At 41.1% G+C, this 25,187-nt stretch overlaps 1 protein-coding gene across 4 annotated transcripts in view; it reads left to right on the top strand.

The window, feature by feature from the left end:
• The window catches only part of cobll1b (cordon-bleu WH2 repeat protein-like 1b), a 31,470-nt gene extending 6,305 nt beyond the window's left edge, over positions 1 to 25,165 (top strand). The window contains exons 1-13 of one of the 4 annotated variants that reach the window (XM_030428395.1): positions 5,746 to 5,850; positions 13,613 to 13,801; positions 16,881 to 17,085; positions 17,164 to 17,389; positions 17,490 to 17,546; positions 17,638 to 17,732; positions 17,908 to 18,141; positions 18,243 to 18,375; positions 20,640 to 20,862; positions 20,958 to 21,046; positions 22,038 to 23,512; positions 24,409 to 24,554; positions 24,649 to 25,165. In XM_030428395.1, coding sequence (XP_030284255.1) covers positions 13,710 to 13,801; positions 16,881 to 17,085; positions 17,164 to 17,389; positions 17,490 to 17,546; positions 17,638 to 17,732; positions 17,908 to 18,141; positions 18,243 to 18,375; positions 20,640 to 20,862; positions 20,958 to 21,046; positions 22,038 to 23,512; positions 24,409 to 24,522 — 2,943 coding nt within the window. In that variant the 5' untranslated portion in view covers positions 5,746 to 5,850; positions 13,613 to 13,709 and the 3' untranslated portion in view covers positions 24,523 to 24,554; positions 24,649 to 25,165. Of the gene's footprint in view, positions 1 to 5,745; positions 5,851 to 5,877; positions 5,896 to 10,101; positions 10,158 to 13,612; positions 13,802 to 16,880; positions 17,086 to 17,163; positions 17,390 to 17,489; positions 17,547 to 17,637; positions 17,733 to 17,907; positions 18,142 to 18,242; positions 18,376 to 20,639; positions 20,863 to 20,957; positions 21,047 to 22,037; positions 23,513 to 24,408; positions 24,555 to 24,648 lie in introns of those variants that run through there. The other 3 variants (XM_030428396.1, XM_030428394.1, XM_030428393.1) reach the window with 3 other exon arrangements.
• The last annotated feature ends 22 nt before the right edge of the window (positions 25,166 to 25,187 follow it).

The raw sequence follows: 25,187 nt of genomic DNA on the forward strand, positions 1-25,187 counted from the left end.
TCCTGTGAGGACGGCCATACTTACAGTACACATTAGCATGAAAAGCAAGCAGAGCGTCTTTATGATAAAGATTCAGGTCATTCTGTTTCTGTTCCAGTTGTGTTCATTAAAGGTGCCATGTGTAAGAATTTGCCACCCGTTCATTCACAAAAAAACAAATAGTTGACAGCTTGTCACCAGAGTAGCTGCTAGCTGTTGTCAGCAACTTAGCCCAGTTAGCTGTGCAGTCGGTGTTTCGGACTGGGAGATCGGGGACAAGGGGGGAGTTTTGGACTAGGAGAGGCCGTAGCTAGCTGGGTAGCATGCTAACTTCAGTAAATATATCTTTGCCACACAGTACATATGATGATAATAATAATAATGACACTGCTGATAATAATAATAATATTTTTTTTCTTCTTCTTCTTTCTTTTGATAATATCAGTTTTCATATTAAATTGGGGGACGGCTGTGGCTCAGGGGTAGAGCAATCATGTTATAAGAAGGCTGCTGGTTCGATTCCCCTGGTCTGCATGTCAAAGTGTCCTTGGGCACGACACTGAACCCCAAAACTGCTCCTAAAGCTGGTCAGCACCTTGCATGGCAGCCACCACCATCAGTGTATGAATGTATGAATTCCTGTAAGTCGCTTTGCACAAAAGCGTCTGCTAAATGCTGTAAATAAAAATGCACTGTTGCTCTGTGTTGACATTCTAGTTATAGAGGAACAGAACAACATAAAACTTGTCTCAGGATAATGTATGTTTTGAACAGGCCAAATTTAAAATTTTTTTTCAGTGAGCAAGATGAAGAAAAGGTCAGATCAGAACAGTTGTTTGGTTCTTGCCTCAGCGAGATTGTATGTGAGAAAGGGTGTAACCCTCAGTGACATTCAGATGAAATTAAGCTGGCAGGTTGTGCAACACTGAATATTCTGTTTACACTATTAGCAGTGAAGTAAGACACAGAATGTGCCTGTTTCAGTCCAGAGTTACTGTGTGCAAACCCAAACCTCAGTTCATGTGATCATCCGGAGAGGGAAAGCATGCTGGTGTGCCTTTTGAAAGATGCCCCGCTGCAGACAATGACGCATTGTTTCACATGAAAGGACGCAGTGTGACAGTTATAATTATGACTCAAGGGGGAGCTTTCTTTCTCACCAAGTTATTTTATCAAAACGTTGTTCTCGCTTTAAAAAAAAAGCACACATTTGGTCAAGTCACAGGAGGATGGAGTGATAATTACCTTATCTTCTCTCTCTCTGCGTGTTGTTCATGATCCGTAGGGCTTTTTGTGCGTGTCTGGAAGGGAATGACTGAAAAAACCCAAACTAACTCTTGAGTTCACCTTTTTTGTTTACTAAATTCAAAGAAGCGCGCATTGTGTTCTTTCCTCAGCCATTTTTCTATGATGGTGCGCTCGTGGTGGGAAGCTCAATTGCTGTTACCAAAAGGAAATGTTGTATGAAGGAAATCTGCCAAATCCTCATGTCACAGCTTCCTGATTGATCTGCGACCAAAAGGACAATGGATAGTGAAAATACTGAAGCGCAGCGGGCCATGTTTTAAGAGAAAGCAACCAACCTAGTCGCCAGAATAAATGTTGGCAACATACAGATGTGGTCAGAAGTGTATATACACTGATAAAGAACATGTGTATCATGGCAGTCTTGAGTTCCAATGATTGAACTCTCATTTTCCTGTGCTGGAACGAGTGGAACTCTTTGTCACAAAAAACATTTGTGAAGTTTGGTTCAATTTATCATAGGTCCTCTGAAAATGTCACCAAATTTGCTGGGTCAAAAATATACCTACAGCAACTTGAACGATCAATGAAGGTGATTATAGAAAGTTATGCCAATCAAATTTGTATTTTTGGCACGGCCTTTGCGATGGCAGATTGTCCACTAGTTAATCGATCGTGGTTGGCATCGTTCTCTTTGATGGATAAAGAAACAAGGTAAAGTAAAAAAAGTAAAGCATACTTGTGGGAAACACTGGTAGTTTGCTGGAAGACATTTTGGGACTAGGATAAAAAAAACAGCTTATTTTTATAAACCATTAGCGAAGAATATTAAAGAAATAAGTCCCAGATGTTTGTTGATATTTAAGAATTAACTAACGACTTTCCTCTCATAACACTATCAAACCGTAGCGTCTGAATGCTGGCGTTAGCTCCTAACGGTAGCTGAGGGGTTACCAAATATATTGTTTTACACTGAATTATGGCTCAATGTCCTACTTCTCAGACTCCCTACATATGACATTTGACCTTCTCGCCCTGAGCTGTCGTCAGAGGTGAACGGTTGCGATGTGAATACGGTCTTCTGCAGAACCATCGGTTTGTTTCAGTGCAATGTTTGGAGTAAAATAATTGAGCTGCTCTGAGATAAGGCGAGGCTAACGTACCACAACAGACCCCGGTTCACAAACTAGAGTGACTGCTGTTCGGGGCCTTGTGTGGTGTAATCTAAAGTCTCATCTCCTGGCTGGTGGACCTGTGAGCTCACTAGTAGTAGTAGTAGTATTAGTACTACATAAAAGTGCATGAGCGAGCACCGTGGGGAGTAATAACACAGAACAAAAATGAGGCGGATCGAGACAGACAGATACTGTATTGGAAAGCGAGGGATGTCACCAGGTTTTATTGATCATAATTCATAGTGATGGTCACTCTGAGACCTTGAGTTTGACCAGGCCTCTGCTGGAGGCTGCTGTGGGAAAAAAAGTTTGTGTTTTGCCTGGAATAATAAACGACACACATAAGGAAGTGGGAAGTTCTCAGAGGGTCCCTGCGCTCTTTTTCCTCCCTAATCTCTCTCTATCCCACACAGCTCATGAAGTAATGGCCTTTCCAGACCCTCTTTAAAAAGCTTGTGTTTACTGTGAGTGACCTCTCACCAAATTACCAGCTGTGGCCCTGGTCCTGTGTTTTGTCTTTCCTCAGGGACTCCCCCCACTCCCACCCCCACTGCCACCCTCCTCCTCCTCCTCCTCCTCCTCCTCCTCCTCCTCCTCCTCCTCCATCCCCCCCTTCTGCGTTACTCCACTCCTCCTCCCTGCTCCTACACACTTACATCTCCATTCACCACTTATCCTCCTTATCGCCTGGTGGTGTTTGTAGAATGGGCCGCACATTCTTAAGTAAAAGTGCAAGGATGCTGATAAGTGAGCACTTATTTCATAATGGAGATTTATTGTTTCCGTACCCGACAGTGTACAGCTCGCTGAACAAAACCCCAGCGTCTGGCGATTTGCGTCAAATCATAGAAAGCAACATTCATTTTATTAGTTAAAGGGTTCAGGGAAAAGAACAACTCTATTGATTTAACCTGATGCATAGTAATACAAGAAAGTTACAATAGCCTGATTAAAAAGTCACCAGGAGTCAAGTTTGTGGCTTCCTGCTCTTGGCCGCAAATTCTGCTGCAAGGTGTTTTTCTGTACCTGAAGAAAAAAAAACAAACACGTGCAGCTAAAAATATCACGTCATTCTTCGGCTCATCGGGAAGTGATACATTTTCCAGTTTTAGTTTTATAACCTTAATCCATTGTGAAGTGTTGATGCATTTAACAATGGCTGCATCGGAAAGCCTAACAAAGGCTGCGCTCGCTCTGGCTCCATGAATTACAGTTACTGTGAGGTGCTGACGGCCTCTGTTGACGGCTTTCACTAACGGTTTTCCATGACTGCTTTCGTGAACATGTTTAGGGTCTTCACAGTATTATTTCAGTCACAGCTTTTCACGTTCATGTCTTTAAGTTTAACAGTGGTGCCCAGTGCATATCAGTCAGGTGTTAGTATTGTCCGTTATTGACTTACAGTTATATCATATCAGTTTATGTGTTGTCCGATTTGCGCCGATATGGAGCATTTTCACTGAACAAATCACAGAAATAAGATGCTTTTTAGTCACTCATAATTATCGGTTTCCTAGTGAAGTTAATTGTTTAAGTGCACAGATAGTAAAGTTGAAACAAGTCTCGCCCCAAAATGTGGCCGTTTTTTTTTTAACAAATTGTTATGTTTCGTCAGGTAAATATATAGGATTATATAGGATTTAGAATCTGAACATGGCAGGCAAAGTGACACTTACAGCAGGAAGTCAGTCAACTCATGGAACATTGGGATCTACGGAAGCCCGGAGAGGCAAGTGAAAAAAAAATTGTTTGAATTTTAAAAGATTATCTTTGTAACACATTTTTTCCCCCACATATTTAGGTCATAAACACAAGAGAACAATTGAGAAAAATGGATTGCAAGAGTGTTCTTTCTCTCACTTGCCTCTCTGGGCTTCTGTACAGTACCATTTTGCATGTCAACGCTGTAGCTGCTTGCACTTGTTGCGCAAGTTTCAGTTTTGACCCTCCAATGGAAACGGTTAGTGCACCCCTGGTTTAAACTATAAAATACCTTGCCTCAGTTATCTACGTATCTTTGTTGACAGTCACATTTGAGGGTGCGTACAAAATATTTTTGTAAATATATATTCAGGGCTCTAGACTGTGACCCATTTTTGAAGACAGCGCAGTTAAATGCAATAACTCGGAGCCTGTGTGAATATATGAATATTGAATAATAATAAAATATAAAAATATATTGATATAAATTTAAAAAAACACAATATGTTTTTTTAAAAATCATCATCATACATCTTCTGAAACAGGAGCATTTCTGAATGTATTGTTTTGCCATCGCTGCCTCAGCAATAAATTAAAAAAGAGTCACAAAACAAAACCTTTCGCAATCAATCATCTGATCCACTTCCTCAATACATAAGTGGTCAGAGTCTGTTGCTCTACCCACGAGACCTGATCTGCCCAGCACCACCTCATTTTGTGACGTTTTTACTTTAAAATAAAGCAGAACACGGTTATTTCTGTGAATTGCTCCAGTGCTGCAGTGTGACAAGGTACTGGTATTGGTATCAGCGCCCCAAATCCAGGGTCGGGCTCTATTAATAAGTAAGACATACAGTATCTCCATTATAAAAAGTAGAAGATCAAAACAGATTAACTAAGACTTAGAAAATGAACGTAACACAACGATATATATAAAACAAATGAACACACAAACACACACAAAAAAGGAAACATCAGTCAGCCAGACCATGATCGACACTTTCTGTCTGCATTTTGAAAGCGAAAACAAAAGAATACTGGTTAAATCATCCAAGTCCAGATGTGAGGCTCCTTACTGCTAAATATATGATGTGTCAGACAGTTTTTTTTTTCCTCGCTATCGTTGTCGGTTACTCTCAACCGTCAAGTCCACATGATTGAGTGAGTGAGTCAGTTCTGCAGAAGTAAGGTGTGGTTTTGCACAGTTGTCAGTGTTTTTCCGAAACAAGAAGCTAAACAAAGGAGAAGTACCTGATTATGTTAAGGAGGATGCTGAGACTATTTCGGAGATAAGAAGTGAGAAATCAGTCCTTTCTTTTTTCCTTCCCCTGATGATCACATCACCAGAGAGGGCTCACTCATGATTGAAACTTGCGCTGATAATTCAGCATAATGTACTTTCTGTCTAAGTTCCTGAAGGCAGCACATGCCTGCATTCTGTGTGTGTTTTCGGTGCACTCTCGCACCCACTGGCCCCACCCACAGGTTCATGTCAGCACACGGAGGCAAAAGCTGCTTACCTTTCCGCTCATGTCCGCGAGGGGAGAGCTGGCTGGAGCTTTTCCGAGACGCTGCCAGGGGGGCTGACAGGATTTAGGTAGAGGGGTGGGGGCAGATTTTTCTGATGTCACAGGCTTGGGGCGTGGCATTAAGGTGGGCCCGTTTGAAGCCGTGTTGATTAGAGTTTAGTCCGTCTGGCTACCCATGGGATACACACAGCAGAATGGAAATTATTTGAGCGAGGAGAGAGGTAAGAGCGTGGAAAGAAATGTTGGCAGCCTGAGAGGAAAAGCAGGTCAGTCGCACCTGCTCTCCAAGTTTCTGCTTCCTTCATCATATAATGCTCGTGGTGTTATCTTAACAGCGCGCCACTGCTCTCACTGACTTTTTTTCTAAAAAGGTATTAGAGAGCAATATTTAGAGCAGTATTTTTGTCTCCTAAATGTTATTATTCAGACTGTTAGGCATGTATGTGTTTTGACTTGAAGCTCAGGGTGTGTTGGACTTGCACCACAGTGGCATGTTTGAGCCTGTAAAACGTTGGCTGTGTCATCCAGTGAGTAAACCACTGTTTGGGGAGTGTTCTGGTCATTGGAGCGTTGAATTGTTTCTTAAAATAATCAGGGTGTTGTGTGAAAGTGTGAAAACGTTGTTTGTTTCTTTGAACGTGAACCCCCAAGGGGGTCGTGCTGCTACCCAGCAGCTGCTGACATGACCACAGTGGGCATATCTGCTAATCCAGCACCTCCTCAGAACCTCAGTTCAAAGTTCCTCGCCTGGTTTGCTTTTCCCGGGCTGCTCCCACCTGTCCACTGCTAGGTTTGATTCAGGATTTTGCGCTGAAGGGATTTTAATCGACTGGGTGGAAAAAAATACACAGAAGTAACTGAAATGTTTCTGGTAAAAGTCCTGCCAGCTGGATCAAAGTTTAAAGGAATGTAGGGAATTTGGATATTCCTTCGTTGAGCTGGGGGACTCCTGCTGATATTATGCTTTAAAGGGGCACTGTGTAGAAATCCAAACTCAGAATTGTAATATTTTCAGTAGTAATGAGGTTATAATATAGACATTTTCCATAACTGAATAATCAAGCTGCTCCCAGATGTAAATAAGGTCCCCAGAACACTGTTTGAAGCTAGAAAGGTGGCAGGGTCCGCCACATATAAACAAAGTAAAATAGTATGAAACTGTGTTGTCCATTAAGGTTAGTTTGTTTATTCAATGAAGATCTTCCTCATCTGTTTTCAACTTTCCTCACAATTACACAATGAATCATCAAGTTTTTCTTATGAAACAAAACGAAAGATTTTTTTTCATTATTCTTCAAACTCTCTCCATCTACACTTGTTTCTCTTTACTCATTCTGTCTTTTTTCCCACGTAAGCACAAAAGTATTTGAAGTATTTTCACACCAGAAGCAGCATCGGATATTATACCGGCCTCTCGTTTTCTGGTCGTCAGTAGAAGTGAAGCCCGTGAACCAGGTGATCGCTGCCGTTAAACCAACAACAAACTCGTAGCATGCGGTATTTATGGAACGGGGCCATTCGTTTAGGCTATAGGTTCACAAGATCCTCGTATAATGAAACGTAACAAATGGCACAACAGCAACAGCAGGCCTGTTATTTCCTGCCGGTCTGTGATGATCACGTCTGTCGAGCATGTCCTCTGGAATTGAATGGGCCTGTTTGTGTGCGTCAGACCTCCCAGGGAAACCCTGTGAATGAGGCATCAGCACAGTCAAGCTTCAACACGTCTCCTCTCATTCAGCAACACATCCTGGGCCTCTGAGAAAACACAGCCCTGTGGACGGCAAACACAAACCGGCCTGTGTGTCCGTGTCTGTCACCTGCTCGAGGTGTCTTGATAAAATCGCTGATGACACAGCTGTATAAACTGGGATGACCCCGACCCTGAGGCACGGCTATTGTGTATTTTTTCTCCATTTATTGATTGTTTCTATTTGGGGGTATTTACAGTCAGTCATCACGTGATGCATTTTTCCACCGTAAGAGCTCTGTCAACTAGAGCGGGCAAGTTTTGAAGAACTTGCAGCTGTGAATGCTGGCTACTGAAAAGCTGATGCCAACTGCATTCGGCTGGCCTAATTCTGATCATGTATGGAAGACGTGAATTATTTTAAAGGAGACCTTTTATGTTTTTGTTTTGTTTCCCTTGCCCTCAGTGTTTCATTTAGGTTCTTGTGCATGTCAAAGATCTCAAAAGATAAAAAGGTCAAAGTCTGCACCAGCAGAAGTTCCACTCTCCCACAGAAAACACTGCTCCTGAAACGCCTCGTCAGTAGTAGTCCCGTGACATCATGCTACGTCACAGAGACAAACATTTGGCACATAAAAATGGATTTAGCACAGCTGCGAAGTGGTTGTTTAGTTTGTTAGCGGTGATGGCTCAGGTGTGTGTGAGCTGACCAATCAGAGGAGACGGAGAGACAGGAGCTTGAAGAGAGCGTTTCAGACAGAGGTGGAACACACACTGCAGCAGAACTGGACAGTGTGAGAAAAAACACATGTGTTCTTCTGTTAAAGTAGTAATAACCCTGAATAAAATCCTGAACCTGTAAACAAACATAATATGTCTCCTTTAAGGTTTGTAAAAAAAGATTAAAATGATACAAATCATGCATGAACGATGTGAAATATTTGAACATCACACAAGAGCTGTATCAATTGGACAAAATATGATTACAAGGCCCAGTTTTAGAGCATTTGTAAAAAATGTGTGGATAAAGAAAATCTTTAGACACGGTGCTAAAGGATTATGCCATTATCCCCTTGCCAAATAAACAACCGCAGAATCAGGACTTTGAGCCCGGCAGAGACCACAATGTGACTGTCTGTTGTAGCAAGTCTTGTGTGTTGATGTTATGTGCGGAGAATTCACGGCATTCACGCTCATATTTGTTGGTTCCAATCCAACAGTGTGTAATCTGTATATTATTATTCATCCAACACTCCCTTCCTCACTTGTCTACACCCTTTTCTAAACCGTCCAGTTGGGGGGAGAGATGAGTTTTCAACACATAGGCATTATTCACGAGACAAAAATGTCTAAAACACCACTGCTGGTCCTCAGAGGTAGCAGTGTTACAATTACAGCGGTACAGTTACACCCCATAATACTGTGTGATTGAGCATACTGTCAATCTGGCTGTTTTTAGACTGTTTAGGAGGCTAAAGATTAAATGTTTGGCTCCAGGGTGGAACTACCGCCCTGCTCTGGGGACCATCTGTGTGCTTTGCAAATGTTATGTAAATCAGCCTGTTACAATATGCAGTTGTTGTATCCTGTGACTATTAACAGTGAATATTAACAGCAAACGTCATAGTAACTCTGCCACGAGGGGAGTGTTCCAGTGGAACAAAGCTGATCTTGCTCAAAGCGGCGTTCGGTTTTGAACATGAAGCAACTGTGACGGTGAAGCTCGCACGCAAAGAAAAAAGCCACAAACACACACAAGCAGATTTAGGTTTGCTCCAGGTGGTGTGTCACGACAGAGTACGCTATTACTTTTGGGACTGATAAAGAATATGTTTATACATGCACACACACACACACATATACACAAAGAGAAAATCAAGTCTGATACACTTTATGGGAAAATAATGAAGCCGAGTTCATGTGTCACCGTAATAGTCAGATATCCTCCAGGAAGCATGTTTAGTAATCCTAAAATACTACATCATGGTCCTCACTGTGCAGGCCTCTCCTGCCCCCCTCTGATTTCTATAGCCAGCACCTCACTGGAACAGTTATATGATGATGAAAAAATAGCAGATTTACACATCATACAACAATGTTTTTTTTTCTGAATTTCATCCACTAGAAACACACAGATGAACTCCAAAACAAGCTGACAGACACACAGACAGCCACGACCTTATACTGTGGTTATGGCTAACGTGTTTGTGCCACATGACAAATGTTGAGTCTATCATTCACTTCTAGCTCTAGCTGGTCTTCAGCAACTCCTGAAAGTATATTTCAATTGCTTGCTCCAAGTTTTTCAGTCTTCAGTCTTCAGTCAGCTAATTGTCTGATCTTTAGTGGGTTTATTTTGTATTATGTGCTGAATACAGCTGCCTGCAGCCGCTGGATAAGTCTGTGAGAGCTGTGAGACCAAACCAAGCAGGACATTTTATAAGCTAGAACTGGCTAAAAAGCTCTGTCGAGCTCTGCTTCATAAGTAGGTGATAGTTCTCTTGGCCACTATGTGTGATTCCTTTCGGATTAATCATTTGATCTAGGGTCAGTGTCAAATTGCTAATAAACAGAGCTTTAAATATAACCGATAAAATCCAATAACACATTTTTATACAATGCAGATATGGATGATATCTTAAAAAAGGCTATGGTGGACAGTTTAACCTCTGTTCAGAGGTGCTAAATACAAGTAACCATGGCAACAACACTTCTGCTTCATGCATTATCAGTGACTTCTCACCAACTTTCACTGTTGAAACTGACCCTGAAGTGACAGCAGGCAAATCTTCTAAAAATGTATGACGATTTGCACAGGAACATCTCTTTTTGTCTGTGGTAAGTGGCCATTTTAATGCAAAAATACACCCCGTGGTGTCCTGATATGTTCAGACAGCTCTGCGTAAATTGTCTTGTTATCTCTACTGCCTTATACCTACTTTTTAAGCAGCAGCGATGAGCATTCAATGCTGTCTACGTTTCTTTTTTAATTTTACTTTACTTACTGTCAATATTCTTGACAGTTTAAAGTTATTCCTAGGTCACTTTGTGCTGAGATCTAATCCATAGTGTGGCATAAAAGTGTTGTCCTTGTTTCAATTATCTTAAATATATATCGTTAATGTTTAGTAGTAGGACTATATTTAGGTTTGTGCCTTGGGCATGATTTTAACACTCTTAGTAGTGACGAATGCTTTGGTGAAAAACTTTAGCAAAATGCAAGCAATGCTAGCTAGTCCTTATATTTAACTGACGTAACACCAAATAATGATAGTTAGGTTAGCGTGCTTCGAAATAAAGTATTGATTCTGAAAGTCATGTTCGTCCATGTTTGAGCATTATGCAAAGGCATACCGACATTTACAAAAGACTGGCAGTCAATATAAGCTGATTTGGCCTAAAACTGTTGTTATTGGTAGTTAAAGTATCAGCTCATGATGCTATGCTGCCTTTTTCTTGACTAGTTGGTTGCTTTTGAATGGAAGGAGCTTGATGTTTCCTAATGACTTACACATAATGTAAGTCTTGTAAGTCAATTGAATTTTTACATTCTAAATCAGTTAGGAAAGGCTTTTCAAACAAATAAATGGAGTATGTATTGGATTTAGCAATAGCAGGAACAACCCGATCCAGGGATCCCTAACAGGCTTTTTTGGTTGGCTCATTGTTCCTTTGTTTATTTGTTCAAGGTCGTTACTGTCTCACACACCGGGACAGAACAAACCGACAAACCATCTCAACAAAAATAAACAGTTCACAAGTCATGGCAACTATTACTTGGGTTTGCTCATCATCGTCTGTGCTTGATCATGTGGCTTTATCGTGCTGGCTACTGGTGCCATCGGCTCAAAGATGAGCAGATAAACAAGCGTGTTCCTGTTGGGCCCCACTGCTTAGAGCTTGTTTGTTTTTCTGTTGCTGCCACAGCTCTTCTTGCAGTTTTCAAATTATTGTGTATCCTCCTCTGTACTGCCTACAGTCTGCTGTCCACTGGCTTATGATCACATAAATTCCATCCGGTTGCTTGAGGGACAGCAGACAATAATGCATGACAAAAAAATCTTTCTTACATTTGTAGACATGACTCAGGCTGTGTTGGAAATTGTTAAACTTACATGTGAAAACCTTGAAACTTAAAGATGCACCCACACAGGGTTTAAAGCCTGCAACTCCCTTCCAGTTAGTTAGAAACTGAAGATGCTTCTTCACTTTTGTATACATTGTGTTGTGGAATATTCCAGTTCTTTAAAAATCTTACTGGGGGCTGAATAAAATAAAAATAAATGGGTTTACTGAACAATTTGAGACACATCCTAAGTCTTAGGAAGCAGGCTATTTAGCAGCAGCATGCTAAAATGTTAGCTATCTGGAGCTGTGGGTGAAGCTAGCTTGTTTAAGACTTGCTTCTTTTTAAAGGAACAAACTTAAAAGATATTTATGTGACCTTTTCTTTTCAAACTTGTCATTCTCTTTGTTGTTTTTTCATCCGTGGACAATAAATGTAGGACTGTGATGGGTAATTTATGGGCGTAGTAGTAGCATGGCTAAATGCTATCGCTAGGGAGAACGTGGACACCGTTTAACATTATGCTTCACTTGTATTCACTTGTTTGGTCTTGCTCAACAGTTGAAAACCCACCTTAATGATATCCATTGCATCCTGGTTTGTTTTCAAGTAAATGTGTTTTTTTTCTTAATTAGTCGACGTGGACAAAAACCTGCATGCTAGTAGAATTACAACAACACACAACCATGGCTAATTGCCACACTGCCTATTCAGTCTGAATGAGGCCTTGCAGTCGTATTGGCAGTACAACATATTTACCACCTCTTATTAGCCTAATTCATTATCAGCATACTGATGTTCGAGTTTAGACTTGTGCATCGAAATTACACCTTATACTCAATCTTAGGTAAAATAGGCTACGATAAGACATGACATGGGCTGAGGCAAGAATGTACAGTATAAGTTCTTGTGGGATTGTTCTGATGTCATTTTTAACCTGACATCATGATAACTATATCTACACACCGTTGTGTTGAATCTTGTTTCTATGTGTGTGTGTGTGTTTTCATATATGTTGCAGTTGTAGTGTTTAAGGACGGCCGCCCCCTTAGAAAGACTAATAACCCTGTGCTAGATGTGCCCTCTGTGGAGCCTGTGACCTTGCATTGCTCGGATTCCTCTGTTTGAATAAGTGGTGCCCCCACGTGAGACTTTACAGGCCATAATTCAAGGCACTGGGTCTGCAAAACCCTGCCTTATCCACGCGCTGACTGACTGATGTGACACTTGAATGTCTCCAAAGTTATTGATTCCCTGGCACACTGAACAATTAGATGGAGTTGTAGTACGATAGTGAGACCTCTGCTGACTCGACGTGTTTACTTTGGTTTGTTAACGTAACTGCAGCTTTGGAGCTTATGGTTACACAAAACAACGTGTGTTACAGCAAGCCTTAACACCCTGTAATCATGACTGCGTTCAGATCAAATCCGTTTTTTTTTTTTTTTCCCCTGTTTGCAGACGGCAGGTTTTCATCACCACCTTCCGGATGCGCAACGAGAAAGGTGTGATTAGCAGATGTAGAATGCATCACAGATTTCATGACTGAAATTCTTGGTATGAATTAAGTCAGTGGCATATGAAGGCTTCAGTGAATGGATTTACCCTACCTCTTCAGTCTGTCTCTCACATGACTGCCACTGCTCTCTCCCACACTGTATTGACACAGTTTCCAGGAATGTAAGGCCTGGATAAACACTCAAAAGTGCATGTCAAAACTTAAAAGGTGTTTGTCAAAGTCGCACTGAAAAAAAAAAATGGATCTGTAACACATGGGTCGTTGCCTCTAAACTAAAAAGAAAGCCATTTAACCACAAGCATCTGCAGCAACAGAATCTGTGCTCTTTATCTCGCGTCTTATTATCAGTCTCTCTCACATGTCTGTCCGTTCGGAGCCATTTCTTCAGGGCTCAATGAGTAAATCTGTCCACTGGGTTGTCTTGTGACTTGTTTGCAAAGTGGACTTGAGCTCTTTCATGTAATAGCCTCACTGCTGTCTAAAACCTGAGGAAGAAAGGATTCCTTTCATGCTGTCTGGTGCACTTTGAGTTTCAATCAGATTATTGTCTGAGATAGCAGAAACAATTCACTGATATTTTCTGAAAATGTCCACGCATGCATGCAAGAGTACACCAATCCCACTCAATCTCTAAAGTCTTCATTTGGCTGCCTGTGCCAAAGCTGAAGCAACTCTGAGACTAATTTACATGCTCTCGTCCACCTACAGGGTGTCGACCAAAAGCAAAGCACCATCCCCGCCTGGACTAAAGAAGCTGGATTCTCCAGGTTTCTCCCAGTGGTACCCAGGAAACCCTCATTTAACCATGGACCAGAAGGAGAACCTTATCGATAAAGACCTCTCTCTGGTTGTGATTCTGCCTGGCGGGGAGGAAAAGATGACCACAGTCCATGGAAGGTACAGTTCAAACCACTGAGTCTAAATCTGTGTCTCTTAATCATGATGTTTGAAGCTTAATTTTAAGCTTTACCACTGTTGGGGAAGTTACTTTGAAGGCATAGCTTTGCAACCTGCCTATTATATTACTTCACTGTGGAAGAGGCTGAACAACAGCAAAGCTACCTGAGAGAGAATTGTAGTTTGGTTAACTAAGGCTACATAGAAAAAGTAGTTAAAAATGGACCATATTCACACAAAAGCCAGTTTTGACTTACATCACACTCAAATATCATACTGCTTCCAGGTTGCAGGTAGGGAATGTAAGGAATCTGACAAACTTGCCCTTATTTTAAGGTGAAACAACATACTTGTTAGCTTTCACAGAAGACAGCTAACCTTAGCATTCAACTACTTCCTAGCTAACGTTACCATTTAATAGAGTTACACAAAATTAAAGGAAAGGTGTTAATTTTTTAAGAAAAATAATAATTAAATAATTAATATTACACACATCTGGGATAAATGTAAGTCTGAAAGCAGAACACACTGGATATAAACAATCAGTTATCATCAGCTGGATTAGCTAAATAAACTTAGAAATGATTGCATGCTAACATTAACAATGGCATTATCAAATATGTGTTATTTATTATGTTATCCTATAACCATAGAGAATCTGTCAAGCTGTAATCCTTTCACCAATTCCTGATTGATCTGCAACTGTAAAGACAAAGGATAGTGATAATCTGGAACCATATTTCAAGTTAAAACAACATATTTGAAGACCTTTTAGCATTCAACCCCTTCCTAGCTGATGTTACTGTTTAGTTACACTGTTTAGTCTTACATGATACGGTAGGAAAGGTGTAAATTAATTCTATAATATATAAGCACATCTTGGACACATTTATATAAGCCTGGAAATAAAACACACTGGATGCAATCAAACAGTGATATTAGCTAGGAAATGGTTATGCTACCTGCCACCTTGAAAACAGCAACATTACAAGCTGCCCACCGCAAGCGTGATGGCCGAAGAAAATGACTGCTGTGTGAATACAGTCAAGTTAGTTTATTGCAGAAAGAGGAACCTTCACAGATAAAACAAAAACATAAAATGACCCACTATTCATGTAAAAGTGCGAAGAATGCCAACTCTGGTTTTGTATCCAGTGTCCTTCTGTCAGACTCCCGCTTTAGAGAAACCAGAGTTCAAGTGGAGGTATTCCACCAGGCGTGTTTGCCAGGTAACTTCTATATTAGCATGCAACAGCTTGTCTGAACAATTGTTGATAACAAATTCCAGTGTGCCTTTCCTTTCATGGCCCAAGTATTTTAAGTGGCTGACTATACAAAAACTGTGTATAACTACGTGCATATCTATGCAAATATGGATGTAGTTGAACTACCAGCAAGCTTGTGCAAAATAGTTAAACTACATCGTGCTAGGCTAATTGCAAGTCATTCACTACTCTCTGACATTAACATTTACATATAAGTTTGCAATTTAAGTGAAAAGATCCCTGTGCAACACTACCTAATGAGAATGATGTCAGATGAAGTCATCACTTACAGTAAAGTTCAGCTCCAGTTATATTGAGTCAGATAGGTGGAGCAGCTGAATGTGTGGTTTTGGTTAATATTTGTTCTGGGAACCAAATTGATTACATTTGCTCTCCCAACAAAGAAGGAATGATGAACTCTTGATACTCAAACTCCTCAGATTATCATTCGATTGCATGCTACAGTGCAACAAGGACACAAATCTCACTGTTCACCACTTCAGCTATGACTGCAGCCGCCTAATCAGATCAACATGTGTCAACATACCTCTGTGTCAGAGATTTTAACAACAAGGTCTGTGTGTCCTTCTGTGAGTCTGCTCACTCACACAGCTCAGACTTTCCATCGGCAGAGTTTACTTAAGATATCATTATCTTTCTCACAATGCACATAGTTTACTAACATTCCTCTCCGGGTGTCTTTTGCACCTTACCCTATTGAGAAAGTACAGAGACCAATCCCTAATGAGAGGATTAACACTGAATTCCTTACCCTCTTTTCTCCCTATAAACCTGGTTTAAGTGCCTGCACAAAATTTAGTGCTAATGTTGATATTTTGAGGATTAAGTTGAATGCATTATGTTTGCACTGTATTATGACTGTGAAGGAAGCTCTGCAAGGGCTACTGTTGCTACTGTAACTAACTTAAGTGTGCTTTGTATTGTTTCTACATCTTCTGCACTGCTTCTTTACATTTTTGACTATTATTTAAAGCCAATATACCCAGAATTCTCTGGTTCAAGCCTCTCTGATATTTTCTTTATTTGAAATATTACTGTTTTCTATATATATTAACAAAATATTTTGGGTTTTTTTAACTGCTGGTTGGACAAAACAAGACATTTAAAGGTGTTATTGACGACATCCAGCCCACTAAATTGGCAAAGTGGCATTCCATCTCCCCCTACGGTTGGATTCATGTTACACCATTGCTGTTGTTAAAATCATTTGCCCCCTCAAGTGGTTGCCCGTTTGTGCACTAGCTAACATTAGCTAACGTCCACGTTGCTAATGCTGACTAGCCACTATTGGGGTATGCTGGGCGCTTACTGTAGAACTCAGCCATCCTAACATTTTGTTTCCACAAACTGGCAACTACCAAGACTACCGATCACTGACAAAACTAACCAAACATATCAAAATGACTTATTCACAATCATGGTCATGTTTTTAAGGAAAAGACATACTTTTATGCTGCATTCCACAAGCTCTGTAGCCATATAACTCAAGGAAGAAATGATTTGTCTACATAAAAATGTAATCATTATGACCTTTAAAGACGACACTTTGGACATATTTCACTCTATCTGCCATTTTATAGACATTTTATTGATAAATCTATTAATTGAAAAAATGATCGGTGAAATAATGAAATTGTTCAGGCACCTCAGTGGTGGAATGAACTCCCGACCCATGTCAGGATAGCAGAATCACTCGCCATTTCTGCAAAAGACTCAAGACTCATTTGTTCATACTTCACCTCAACCCTGCATAGCATGTTGATTCATAAAACTCAAATAATTTTGTCTTTAAGCAAACCCTTGATGGATCTATTGGTGACACTTTGTGCAAAGTACCACCTGAACCCTTCGAGCCACACCTTGGAACTGGTCACTGCCAACAAGAAGAACACCAAGCTCAAGCCCAATGCTCTCATAGGAACTTTGGATGCAGAGAAGATCATACTGAAACCCAAGGGGGAGGATAAAAACAAGAAGACAGGTCCGCAGATGCCTGAGGTACGTTTAAGCACGTGGCACCTGCACAAACACTACTGTGTGCCGATCATGTTGAGTGACGGGTTTTGTTTTCTCCAGCCAACCGTCCGGATGGTGATAAACTACAAAAAGACCCAGAAAACGATACTGCGAGTGAGTCCTCGAGTTCCCCTGGCTGAACATCTACCAGCCATCTGTGAGAAATGTGAATTTGACATTGAGACCACCGTTCTGTTGAGAGATGTCCAATCACTGGCCCCTTTGGACTTGTCCTGCTCTCTTAATGATTATGCAATAAGGGAAGTTTATGCAAGAGACATGAAAGGTAAGTACTAGGGTATTTAAAAGAAATCAACCATGTGTGTATGGCATCAGATTCAGCAGATTTCAGCATATTAACCAATAAGTGTTTCTCTCGCTTGCAGTTTTCTCTGCACGACAACCTGCTTCCCCTGTGTGTCCAGCCTCGCCAACTCATGCAGGTATTTACGTTGTACGTAACAGTCTGATTGATATCAGCAGAGCCGTCATATTCTGGCTAATCTTATCTTATGATGCTTGCTTTTTTTCCAGGAACAGTCACGCCGGGAAAAGATAAAAACCAGAAAGAGGAAGAAAACAAAGGCCTCTTCAGCAAATTTCGAAAAAGCAAGAAAAAGTCTGAACAGGTGATGCAGGGTTTTTCTTGTGTGCCGATTATGCAAAGATACAGTTGAGTGAGAAAGTAGCTTTACATGTTCAGAGGGAGGTTTGTTTACTTTGGTTGGTCATTGGTTAATGTGCACTGTGTTGTTTGGCAAAGGGCCTCTTATCATGTCCTGATTGGATGTTTGTTCTTTAAAGGCAACCACAGCCAGTGCCCCAGCTTCTCCTGTGCTCGTGAGCAAGCCTCGACCACTTAGCATGGCCTTACCTGGTTCCAATTCGCCCCCGCTTAGCTCCCCTACAACACCAACCTACGTGCCAAAGAAGAGACGTGCGCCCCAGCCCCCGATCCTCGTGTCTCAGAGCTCCTCGGACCTCTGCGCTCGGCGGAGGCTCAACTCGGAACCTAACGCCCAACTGGACAGTGACCAGGTGAGTGGACTCTGTGGGCTTTAATGGCACGATGGCAGCCATGTGACTTATGTGTTTAGCTGCATCGATTATCTAACTTAATGAAATCGTATGTCACATAGATTGCTGGTTTAAGTCGTGGGTCCTCAGCTGAGTCTTCACTGAAGAGAACCAAACGCAAAGCTCCTCCACCCCCCACGACCCCCAGCGCTGCTGTCCAAGAAGCAGTTCTGACTGAAACCGAAAATCTGCAAGGTTTGTCTTTGTTTGCATTTATTAATGTGGAGCAACACAGTCCTTTTTTAAATCATACATTTAAATTGATTAACTCACTGACAAACACACTGCCTGTAGTGTGATGTTTCGTCCTATGTACTTTGGCCTCACAGACAGAAAGGTCTTTTCAAACTGGGCAGCAGAAGCCTGCAAATTCTCACTTATGTGACTCTTGTGCCTCCTAGTGGTCATTATTAAGCAGTGGCTTATTCTATTCTATTCTATTGGGGGACCTGAGTATGTGGTGTTTTTCCTTGGTTGAGTATAATTAACCTGCTTTGATATACCTTCCTGTGATTGTGTGGAAACTTGCTGTATTGTCCTGTAAGGGAAACTCCACGCGTCCTGTATACAAAGCAATTTAAAGCAAAATGCAGCATTTCTGAAAGAAAAAAAAAAAGACAGAAAGTGACCCTTTTTTGGCTAACATTTCTGAAGGCATAAAAGTGGGCAAATATCTGAGATACATTATGTAGTTTTCAAGAAGACATTTTAAGAGAGGGAAAATTATTCACTTATTGATTTTCAAGAGTGAATAAAATGAATAATCAAAGGACACAACACAATTCTGTACTATTTTGTTTTGTTTATGTGAGCAGGACCCTTCTAAGTAGCTACATTTCTAGCATCAAACAATATTCTGGGGACCTTATTCCCCTCAAGAATTACATGTTTATGTGGAAATATATTGACTTTCTGAGTTTGAATTTTTTCCCCAAAATATACTGTGATATACAGATTTTTTTTAAATTTAAAGGTCAGATCACATACTTTACAAAGCACATGTTCTAACTTCCCATTGATGGCACCTAGTAACACATTTAGTTGGGGTTTGGCTGCTGAGGTTTAACCTCTCTGCCGCCACCCTGACACATCGGAGGTGAATGGTTTGAGGCGTTCAGTAGCATTGAAATTACATCACACTCCAGAATAAATATGTTTGTACCTCTGGATAATCCACAGATCCTGCTGTCAGCAGATTTCATAGGAGCTGTTTTTATTTCAATATTAGGAAATTATGAAAACTATTCACTGCAAGGTCCAGAATTTCTTTAGTGAAGAGGGTAGTGTCTCTGAAATAAGATGTTCCTCTTGAGTTCTGCAACTGCGTTGAAGGTGCAATATTTCCGAATTTTACTACCTGAAAATTATGTGAAGAAATAAGAATTTTGACAATGTTAAAGATGGCTGTGTATTGTGCTGCAGTGATATCCACAGAAGTTAGCATGCTAACTAGCTAGCCCCAGACTGCCCTTTTTCATAATAACACCCTGGGCTCCCAGACCTGACCGCAAACTGACTGTTAGCTGCAATTAGCAGCAGTTAGCGGTTACCCTGATGATATACTGCCCCCTATTTGTTTGAATATGAATTCAAGAGTTTGCAATGTTTTGCATTCTGCACCTTGAAGCTCACCAAACAAATGTACATCTCTCCATTAAGTATATTCTAATTAAACACTGAAAAAAACTCACAGCCTTTAATTCCCACAGCCTATAAAGATTTTTGTTTCCTTTCTTATCTACTCTCCCTATATAAATCACTGCCTGTCTTCCTTTTTAATATTTTCTTTACATATTTGTGCAAACTCCTCTGTTACCCATCGTCCCATCACTAGCAGCATATCTTCACACATCTCATTAATAAAGAGTGTCATTTGCCTTTTTTTTTCTTTTTTTACCACTGCTGTCTACATGTATACACCACCATTTCCGTCCTCCCTTTGCCCCACAATTTTTCAAACATTTAGTCCACAGAGAAAGATCACTTCCTGTGCCGTTTCCCCAGCAGCCCTGTCTGCGCAGTAGATACAGAGATCAGAGGCTGAGAACAGTGAGAAGTTGCAGTTTTATTTAAGTAGCCTTGAAATTCCTTTTGCTCTCTGCTCCTCTGTGATGCATTTCCTTGAAGTGCTAAATTAAGAACTAGATGAGGGAGACTGAGATGTAAAAGATTAACTGGAATTCGTTCATCAAAAGAACCTTTTTTTTTTGCGGAAAAGGGTGAATTTGTGAGATATGTAAATATAGCTGGTTACATGCTTGGTTTTCTTGCTTAACTAAAAAAACAAATAATTCAAAAAAATAAAGAAGTTAAAGAACTTTTGCTTTATTTCCCAATTCAGTTGACGAGTATCATACTGTTTCCAAGAAGCACACAGAAAATAGTTTACATTACAGCCAGTTCAGGAACGGTACATGTGAATGATTTTAAATTATGCCTTTTAATGGTGTTTTTTACAGCGGGTGCGGCTGCTAACACACTAGAGGAGATTATGGAGCAAGAGGAGACCACTGCCTCTTTAATGTCTGCCACTGCTAGTGATACCCAGGGAGAGGACAGCAGCCTCAACATGTCTGCTGACATTTCACTGCACTCCCCTTCCCCAGACACTGACGCACTGAGCACAATGTCCGTCGAGGGCAATGGGGAAGATCAGTCTCGTGATCTGTCCTCAGATGGCAAGTACGAACTCTAGTATGACTTCTCAAGCCTGCGTCATGTTTTTTTTAAGTAGTATCAGCTTCACTTCTAATTACCTCTCTAATTGATTTTTACAGTCAACTGCAGAGCCCAGTGAACGATTCTGCAGCTCTGAGTGATGTCAGGACAACTGATGGCACAGGTTCACCTGAACCGGCTGATACAAGTGGGTTTACGCTTGGGTTATACTGTAGTGGTATTGTTTTTTTACTTAGATACCTGCTAATGTATTTCTTAACTTTGCCTAAAAGGTGCATGTACATGTAGGAATATTAGTTGAAAACACTCTAAATTATCAGAAACAATCAACAGTATGTGTATAAAAGTGAGTATCTATTTGACAGGTGGCCAATTCTTACATATTGCACCTTTTAAGGGAGAAATTTGGATTGTTCAAGTGGGGCACAGTACAGTATGAAGTACTTCAGAAGTCAGTGTATTACATGCAGTAGATATAAAAGTCAAAGGATATACCTCTCTGGATGGGGTCAGCAGCAAAACGTGATTTTGCAATCTAAAAAGAACCTTTCAGTTTAAGTATCAACCATTTTGGGATATTTTCATGGCTTTACCTTGCTGTCAGACGGCCCTTTCCTCACTCTACTTTCTCTGCCAACATAATACTGCTGTTGTACCCAACCATCATGTAAGATAGAGCTAAATACCTACACATAAATTAAATAACTTACCAAACAACCGAAATGCAGTTTCCTCCAAAGTTTCCCCCCTTTCTCTTAAAGTTCTTCTTCCATTTACTTTGGTTCATTAAATCAACACAATGTTACTTCCTGGAAAAAGATAGATTGTTGAGTCTAATCTCCAGATTGTCAAATAGTGACGGAGTTTGGGTGGGCTCCAAGCCAAAGCGCCAGTATTTAAGCTGACACTTAAACTGATAATTACTGTTTTCGTAGGCTAAAATATATTTTGTTGCTGGCCCCGTCTACAGTAGTACATTCCTTAGCTTCCTACACCAGTACTCCTGCTGGTTTTCCAAACTGGGGGCTTGCCAACTGACATCTTTTGTTGGTAATCCACTGACTCACTGACTATGGATAGGTACTTCACAGAGGTGTAAAAAGAGACTCTGGTAAAAGAAGTGGTACTGATTCAACTTCTTTACTGTCTCACATGATGCCTTTTCTTCTCCTGTACAGATGGTGGTCCATGTCAAGTTGAAAATGCGAGCCAACAGACCGTGGCAAATGTCACTGTCTCTGAAGTGTCTACACCTGAAAGTGTCGAAGGTGATTGCAGAACTTTACCCAGGAGCCTCCCTCCGCCTGTGATGCAGGATGCAGAGGTACAGGCAAATAACAATACCGTCCCTGAGCAGTCTGACAGGTCGGAGAGCCCAGTGGCCACCAGCACATCCCAGCCCATTGGAGAGGATGCTCAAGTGCAAACAGATGCTACACCACTACCGCCGCCTCCACAAGAGCATGTGGAAGTCCCTTCCTCAGCTAATGTGCTTGGTTCTGAATCACTGGGGAAGAAAGATATGGCCACTTTGAAGGAGGAGCTGGACCTGCCTGACCTCGAACGTGCCTTATCCCACACCTCAGAGACCTCACCGTGCCAAGAGTTAACACCAAGTGCCTCTGCTACGACAAAGGCACCATCTATTTATGCCACAAACTCTGAGCCAAAGCCGAAGCCTTCCAACGAGCTGACAAGGGACTACATCCCCAAGATGGGGATGACAACGTACACTATCGTGCCTCAGAAATCTCTGGATAAACTTAGATATTTTGAAGTTGCACTGACACTGGAGACACCCAACGCTGCTCCAGAAGAGGGACCTAATATTGGTGCCCTTCAGTTGGAGGACAGCACAGCAGCGAGAGAACAGACAGAGGTCTCAAAGGAAAAAAGTGAGCTGCACTCTGCCATACCCAGGGAAGACTTACTGACTAGCACTACTACTACTTCTACTACTACTACTACTACCGACGACACTGTTAATGGAAGTATACCTGAGTCCATTCATTCCTCATCACCAACAAGTTTACCTAAAGCAGATGACAAGATGACACCTCAAGCAGGTTCACCAGCGGAGGTCAAGGAGGTGAAAATTCCGCCCGCAACTAAACCCAAGCCTGGTTCTTTCCGCTTATCACAGCACAAAAAAACACCTGGGTATTATGTAACTTCAGCAGCGGAAAAGAGTCTCACTGCCAGTCCTGGCTCTGGCCAGAAGGAGGCTCAAGCAAGTTCAGAGAGAGCACAGTTACCTCCTCCTCCTCCTCCTCCTCCTCCTACTACTCCACCTCCTGTGCAGTTTCAAGCGGAGTCGACAGGAGCCGCTAATGTTGAGCCGAGCCCTAAAGGAGATGACAAGAATGTAGGCATCATGCGAATCACCAGGCAAAGTAGTTTGCCGTCTAAAGAGCCAAGCGTAGGTTTAAGCTTGGAAAAATTAAGGAGCTTTGCAGCACCTAGGCCCTACTCTCCTGCGACCCCATCCCGCTTCGCCCAGGCAGTGTCCTCTGCTGTGAAAAGAAGCCAGTCCTTATCCTACCGGCCAAAGTCGCCTCACTCTCCTCATTCACCTCACTCTCCTGTTTCACCCCTCTCCCCAATCACAAGTCACTCACCAGTCATAGAGTCAAAAGGATTATCAAAGCTCAAGGTAAGTTCAGATAGCATTGCGGGCTTATATTTAAATATCTAAATAAAGATGAGAGCAGCGAAGGACTATTTTCTACTCATGAGACCACTGTTATAGCTTTTGTTAACCTTTAACTCACACACTGACATAGTAATGTTGAGTAGAAGAGCACTCTGCAGTGCTGATCAAAGCAATTTTTTGGTTTGCCCTAAAAAATTTCTATAGAAGTGTAAAAGAGTGTGAGTTATCCCACTGATGCTCTAGGTTGTCTGAACCTAAAACCACTTTCTACACCACTCCGGTGCTTCTTTCTGCTGCTGTATCAGACATTTACACTGTGATAGTCCCTGTGACCCATTTGATTGAAACATCCCAGACTTTACTAAAAATTACCCACTGTATTCTTTTGGTATTTGATTTTGATCGGTATTTGACTATCTGGTCATGAGGGTGCCGTATACCCTGCCACTCGCCCAATGTAAGCTTTTATTGTCTCTAGCAACCCTGCAAAGGATAAGCGGTTACTGATGAAGGATAGGTGGATGGAAAGAGACTAAGCAATCAACTATCATTCTGCAGAAAGTTACACAGCGTTTCTTTTAATACAACATTCTCAAGTGCAAAGCTGACTTTATTGTTTGTTCAAGAATTTAGACGAAATAGTCGACAAAGTCCAAATGAAGAGAATTTTTGAGTTGTCATAGAATGCAGAGGCGCATGCTTTATTTTTGCACTATACACTTCTTTTACTGGGGTCATCGTGGGTTTCCTTTTTTCCATTCATCTACAAATTCAAGTTGAATTTACTTTAATTTCCCTCAATATAGTTGTATTGTGTTTTTTTTTACTCTTTATGTTGTCTGGTACAGTAGGTCTTCAGTTATTATGTACGTTGTATCTCATTTTTAACATCCCAGGAAGGTGAAAATAAAGATATGGATGATGACAAAGGCTCCACCCTGCAGGGAGTCGAGGATGCACTACCAGCTTTTGGTGGGATTGTTCAAACGGAAGGAGAGAGCAGTCTGTAGCAGTGCCTTAATTCTTCTGACGACCACCTACTGTAAGCAAACTCAAACAAATTGCAGTATAATATTAAATAACTCTACCCACAACATATCCATCTAACCACTATATTCTTTTTGTTTTTCTCCTAGGAGGAACTTATCCTGTCTACTTTGAGTTCTCCACAACCCTCCATCCCGCGACACAGAAGCAGAAACTGTATTTTGTTTTTACCTCTTTTGGTAGTCTCCAACAATGTACATAAAATGATGTATTTTGATAATTAATAATTGCTGTATTTTTTCCCCTCATATGTGTCATTAAGTAATATCCCTTGGATGACCTGCATATTTTAATGCTTCTCTTTTTATTGTGTGTGACAATCTTGCATTTAATGCGTTACTGTCGTGAGTGAGAAAGAACGTTAAATGAGAACAATTCTATAAATTATTATCAGACTGATTTTGGGTTTATAAATAATACTGGATGTGTAGGGCAGACCAGGTCAGACCTATGTTACTTAAATGCTCCTTAGATCATCCATACAAATCTATATTTAAGTATTACAGAGCTCTGATTAAGCTATATGAAAAAAAAATACACTGATGTGCAGTACACCTGTTGTTCTTGTCAACCAGTGTTGTTATGAATAAAGCTTTTATCATTTCAGTTGTCTTCGTCAAGTCATTGC

The sequence above is a fragment of the Sparus aurata genome, chromosome 9 (genome assembly GCF_900880675.1).
Source record: "Sparus aurata chromosome 9, fSpaAur1.1, whole genome shotgun sequence".
Classification (NCBI taxonomy): domain Eukaryota; kingdom Metazoa; phylum Chordata; class Actinopteri; order Spariformes; family Sparidae; genus Sparus; species Sparus aurata.